At 40.0% G+C, this 6,400-nt stretch overlaps 1 protein-coding gene across 1 annotated transcript; it reads left to right on the top strand.

Moving 5' to 3' along the window:
• The first annotated feature begins 1,075 nt into the window (after positions 1-1,075).
• pbdc1 (polysaccharide biosynthesis domain containing 1) lies at positions 1,076-5,996 on the top strand. The gene is made up of 6 exons (XM_040026816.1): positions 1,076-1,185; positions 3,755-3,820; positions 3,993-4,052; positions 4,344-4,484; positions 4,582-4,693; positions 5,536-5,996. Exons 1-6 carry the CDS (start codon positions 1,156-1,158, stop codon positions 5,625-5,627), a joined length of 501 nt encoding a protein of 166 aa, XP_039882750.1. The 5' UTR covers positions 1,076-1,155; the 3' UTR covers positions 5,628-5,996.
• The last annotated feature ends 404 nt before the right edge of the window (positions 5,997-6,400 follow it).

The raw sequence follows: 6,400 nt of genomic DNA, 5'->3' as shown, positions 1-6,400 counted from the left end.
ATATTACTTTTTTAATTTAAACAATTTTCATAAACTGTAAGGATATCCAAATTCTTAATTTTATAGCATAAAATGAAAATAACACAATAATAATAATTCAAAATTATGAGATCATGTGATCTGAGACTGAAACATTGAACGCTTTAAACCATGATTAAATGTCTTTGTCAATGTCTTTGTATTTTACTACTGTAATCATATTTTCAGTTCATTGGTCCTGTTTATGTCTGCTTACCATGATAATATTGTGATTTAACATAAATCCGTTTAAACGTTACTCTGAATTTTAAAAAAACAAAAAAACAAACTGCTTTGGACCTAGAAATGAAATTCATTCAGTTACCACTGGGGGGCAGCACAGGCTGCAGACTGTATTAGTGAGTAATTGCTTCAGATTGATCACTGTTATTATTTTATTTTTTTTAAAAATGAAATAAATTAGATAAATAAAACATTTAATTAAATATTTTCACGTGTTCATTACATTTAGGAGCACACGATAACACAAGATTACATATGAAGTAAATTCATAAAATATTATCAAAAATAAAAATTGGATCCATATAAAAATGAAAGCAAGCAGTAACAAACATAGTTATAAATAGAATTAATTTAGATATAAAGAAACAAAGATAGATTATAATTATAATTATTTATTTATTTTAACAAAAACATATATAAGCAATCATATAATTTCTAATCTCATTGGTGGTTATTTTAAACAAAGACAGAAATGTTTAATATAACATTTACACAATGAATTTAATAAAGTAATTATCTTATAATGTTATATACTTTTCATTCAGTTTTATTTGTTTAATTGTTATTGATTAAATTTAATAATTAAGTAAAAAATAATAATTCACTGTTTTTGGTTTTGAGGGCAGTAAATATTCTTTTTTTCCTTTTGTCACTCATTTTTGTTCATTTTACCTCTTTGGACTTCTTTAAATTTAATTTATTTAAAAGTAAATAAAGATAATATGGCCCTTTAAATGTTGTGACGTGACACGGTGTTAAAGTTGAGATCGGAGATCGTAAAAAAAGAAGATGAATCACTGTTGACCCACTGGGACCCACGCAAGACACTGCGCATGCGTGAAGTCTCTGACAGTGGTCCATCTTTGCTTCGTAGACGATCTTCGGTTGGGAGACATGGCGTCAGACAACGGACTTGCCGCTCTGGTACGACTTTAACTGTGAAAACCCGCGCGTGTGTGTGTTCGTGTATTGGTGCTGTTTGTGAACTGATATAACGGAGACGCTGAAATGAGGCAGAGATACGCGCGGTTTATCGACGCAGCTCGAGATGGTTAGCTAACAGCTAAAGGTAGCCAGCTGAGAGAATCACACGTGCAGGGAGCGATGAGCTCTGACCTTTGACCTCTGTGTTCAGCTCTCTCACTGATAATATGTTTTGTGTGATAAAAACTGTAGAGAGTGTTAGGGCTGCTCGCCACGTGCAACACTGCTCTGTGCGTAACGCCGTCACGTGGTCAGTGTTGGTTTGTTTATTCCGGAAGTAAGAGACTGATCACCTGATTTCTGTTTGTGTTTATGAACGAACAGCTGAATGTTTCAAAAAAATATCTAAACTTAATGCACTTATTTTATTTTTATTAGCAGGAAGTTGATCAGAGGGTCGTGGTCACACAGGAAGTTTATCAATGTCAGGCTTTGTTTGAGTTGGCTCGTCTTATAAAACTACTGTGGTTATCAACTTTCTCTGTTAATATGGGCCCTCTGCATTCATTTGTGGCACAGAGAAGTAACATACGATTTGAACTGCAGTGAATGATTTTGTGTCTATACACACACACACACACACACACACGCATATATATATATATATATATATATATATATATATATATATATATATATATATGCTGTGCTGAAAGACAGCACAGAGGCACTAATCATGGCAGCACAAGAACAAGCTCTGAGTACAAGATCCATAGTGGCTGGGGTCTATCACACCAGGCAAGACCCCAGGTGCAGGCTGTGTAAAGATGCCCCAGAGACAATCCAGCACATAACAGCAGGGTGCAAGATGCTAGCAGGCAAGGCATACATGGAACGCCATAACCAAGTGGCCGGCATAGTGTACAGGAACATCTGTGCCGAGTATAACCTGGAAGTCCCGAGGTCAAAATGGGAGATGCCCCCAAGGGTGGTGGAGAATGACCGAGCTAAGATCCTGTGGGACTTCCAGATACAGACGGACAAAATGGTGGTGGCTAACCAACCGGACATAGTGGTGGTAGTCAAACAGAAGAAGACGGCCGTAGTGATCGATGTAGCGGTTCCGGATGACAGCAATATCAGGAAGAAGGAACACGAGAAGCTGGAGAAATATCAAGGGCTCAGAGAAGAGCTCGAGAGGATGTGGAGGGTGAAGGTAACGGTGGTCCCCGTGGTAATCGGAGCACTAGGTGCGGTGACTCCCAAGCTAGGCGAGTGGCTCCAGCAGATCCCGGGAATAACATCGGAGATCTCTGTCCAGAAGAGCGCAGTCCTGGGAACAGCTAAGATACTGCGCAGGACCCTCAAGCTCCCAGGCCTCTGGTAGAGGACCCGAGCTTGAAGGATAAACCGCCTGCAGGGGCGTGCTGGGTGTTAAAAGTTTATATATATGTATGTGTGTACAGGGGTGCACATAAGTGGTCCGCAGGTGCGCATGCGCTTTGAAGATAAAAGACGCGCACCAGAATAAGAAGTTGCACGCGTTTGCATACATAAGATTTTCTGGAGGAGGACAGACATTTGTTTAGAACTCTTAAAGAAGTCGAAGAAGCTCCTTTAAGCAATTATTAATTGGAGGTGGTTTTCTTCCACCTCCAAAGAAATGTCAAAAGGAGTCCAAACCGCAAAAGAAGCGTGTATTCTCGGAAAAGTGGTTGCAGGAGGTGAGCTGGCTTTAAACAAATAATGAACGCACAGAGATGTGGTGCAGAATATGCTGTGAAAATCCCACTCTAGCGGACAAAAACAGTGCCTTTTAAAGGCAACACATCTTTAAGAGTTCTAAACAAATGTCTGTCCCCCTCCAGAAAATCTTGTGTACGCAAATGCGCCTTGCAACTTATCTGGTGCGCGTCTTTTATTTTGAAAGCGCATGCGCGCCTGCGGACCACTTATGTGCACCCCTGTATACACACACACACACACACACACACACACACACACACACACACACACACACATACATATATATACATACGTGTGTGTGTGTGTATATGTGTATATATCTATCTATATATATATATTAAAAATGTAGACTTTTAAGTAAGATTTAAATAATGAGTTATAACTTAACAAAAATAAAAATAATAGATAAAATATTTAATAGTCAATTTTAATAACATAAAAATTATAAAAAATTAACATGATAAAATAGTTTTTTATGTGTAAATATCAACTTTATTTCTTTAAACTCAGTTCTGATTTGTAAAGTCACATATTAATTTCGTTTTTTTTTTATTTCCTTTATTAAATCTTTACCATTTTATTCTGGCAGAATTGGACCTCCATACACACAGAACAGCATCAGAGTGTGAAAATGGGATTTTTATTTTTAAATTAATTTAAGTTTCCAACACAAACCTGTGCTCCACCTGTTGGTGGAAAACTTGAAGCTCAGGTGTTCCTGCTGACGATTCAAACGATCTTTATTGCTCAGTGTGTCTGACGACGCCATGACAGACCTTGACGATACTGGAGTGTGTGACGGTGTGTGTTTGTGTGTTTTCAGGGTGCGGAGGGAGCTGCAGCAGCTGCACATGCTCTGTCTCTGCCTGCAGAGGCTTATGGGAATGATGTAAGTTTACGTCATCTTCTTCATCAGTCACTGTGTCCTTAGAAGACCTTGCGTTAAACATGAAATGTGAAACAATTCTGCAGTGCTGTGAACACCTCGTAATTATTCCTGAATATTCCCAAAGAGACATTCCTGACAGTGTGATGAATCCAAACTTTTTTTCTCCTTTCAGCCGCGGCTCGAGGTCATGTGGGCAATGAAGGCCTACAACCATGCGGAGGTTTACTTCAATGTAAGTCCACCTGCTGCTCCACCCTTCACCACGTTAATGGAGCTGGTTATGGCTCGTTATAGTTATTATTAGTTACTGGTTTGAAACCAGCACACGCCGTGTCTGCTCGAAGGTCAAAGGCTTGGTTATCTGCAGGAATGCTTCGCTTTATTAAAGACGACGGCGTGATATTCCTTCACAAAACCGACTGCCTTTATCGGACCTCAGCAGGCTGAAGATCACATGATCTGTATTACCAGCTGAGTGCTGTGGGTTTTCACTATGAGGTGTTTGATTCCGTTCTGCCTTCAGCTCATCTCGTCGGTGGATCCAAAGTTCCTGAAGCTGACGAAGATGGATGACAAAATCTACTCGAGCTTCAGGGAAACCTTCAAACACCTCGATGTAAAGCTGCTCAACGCAGACGACCTCAAGTCTGAAAAGGCCAAAGAGGTCAGTCAGCACCTGCCGTTAGCTCAGCCTGCTCCTCCATCAGTGCTTAGAGTCACAGATGCTGGGTGGATCAGAAAGCTTTGGTTTGTGTTTTCAGACGTGGCGTCCGTTCTGTAACCAGTTCGAAGGACTCGTAGAAGACTTCAACTATGGAACGCTGCTGCGACTGGACTGTGAGAAGGACTACACGGAGGAAAACACCATCTTTGGTAAACATTTAATTCACGGCGTTTGTACTCAAGTACAAGTATCAACAACAAGAACAAGTCTCCAAACTGAATCATAGAGACTGCTTTGCTTCATTTCATCTCTCCAAACCAAAAGTTCATACATCCTCTTGTCAGGGTCACTGTAGCCTATACCATTGGCTGAGAGGAGGGGTACACCCTGGACACCCTAGTCTAACACAGAGACAGACAACCATTTGCACTCACACCTATGGGCATGTCTTTGGACCGTGGTACCCAGTAGCAGAGTACCTGGAGAGAACCCACGCAAACACGAATATGCAAACTCTAGATAGAATGGTGGTAAAGGCAACAGTGCTAATCACCGCACTAGAATAGAATTAAACCTTCGTGTGCTCTCCCGAGTTTGGCGTCTTCAGTCAGGCATGGGCCTTCTCCGCTTTGGTCTTCAATTTTAATAGAAACTTAAAAAAATGTAAACATATATACTGTGTACAACACATAGTACACCGTACTGTACTTCCCTCACATTTTAGCTAGAGATACTGAGACATTTTTTAATGTATCAGTCCTAAAGTATAGATGCTGATTGATGTAGATGATGAGAAAGAACAGTGAAAATTTCTTACAGCTTAGAGATTTATGTTTCAGATTTCAATATGCTAAAAAATATCCAGAATTTTACAAAATGAATAGTTTCAAATATGAAGCTAAAACTCCACAGCACTTTTTATAAATGATTTTTTTGCAGATCTGAGACGTTTGAGCAGAAAATAAGATTTGTTGATTTGAGACAAAATGACCCATTTCTTAAGAAACCCATAAAGGTGAGTTCTGACTGGCTCCTGTTTCTCTGGTTTCAGCCACCAGGGTTCAGTTCTTCGCGATTGAGATCGCCAGGAACAGAGAGGGTTACAACAATGTTGTGTTCAAGTCCAAAAGTTCAAAGAGCTAACCTGCAGTCAGGATCCCAGCACTGCCGACCGTCAGTGGAGCAGACGCCTCCGAGGCTTCGCTCGTTATTCCAGAAAAGTTTCCATCTGTGTTTATTTTGATGTCCGGCATTAAAATTTTTGATCGGATCCGAACCATTTCTACAAACCAGAACAGGACCGAACTCTTTGTCACCAACGCTATCTGACCTGTTTGAAAGTCTTCTTCACAGTTCCTGAACATTTAAAATTGATGTAATGAACACAATGAATTTTGTATTTACTGTAAAGTTTCAAGGTTTTTGTGCCAATCATAAGTGGTTATTTTATTTTGTAAAAACCGAAATGTATCTGTCTGACCCAATAAAACCTGAGCTTCATTTCACCGCCAATCCCTGTGTTTAAACTCTGTTTTACCCCCCAAAACAAACAAGTGCCTGCTGGTGGGACGTCTTCATGAACGCTCTTTGAGGCCTCGCAGAGGATTTCCCGAAGCTTCAAACACAAAAACTTATTTCCAGCAGTCGTAACAGAAACCTGAAGCTTCTGTAAACCTGATCTACTCTACACATGCAGGAGAAGGGATTCTTCCTGTTCCTTCCTTTCACAATAAAAGACATTAAGCTACTTACACACTGTGAAAGTTGTGGTGTAGTTGCAGATAGGGCTGGGCCATATCACACCGTTCACGGTAATACCGGTGTAATGTTAGACAATGTTAAGAAAATGAAATATCGCGATAGAATATGGGTAAAACGCGCATGCGCAGTGCCTTTGTTTTCATACGCACATGGCG

This window comes from Simochromis diagramma, unplaced genomic scaffold (genome assembly GCF_900408965.1).
Source record: "Simochromis diagramma unplaced genomic scaffold, fSimDia1.1 OVJJ01000293.1, whole genome shotgun sequence".
In the NCBI taxonomy this organism is placed as follows: domain Eukaryota; kingdom Metazoa; phylum Chordata; class Actinopteri; order Cichliformes; family Cichlidae; genus Simochromis; species Simochromis diagramma.
Note: the sequence above shows the minus strand (reverse complement) of the source record. Positions and strands in the feature narration are given on the sequence as shown.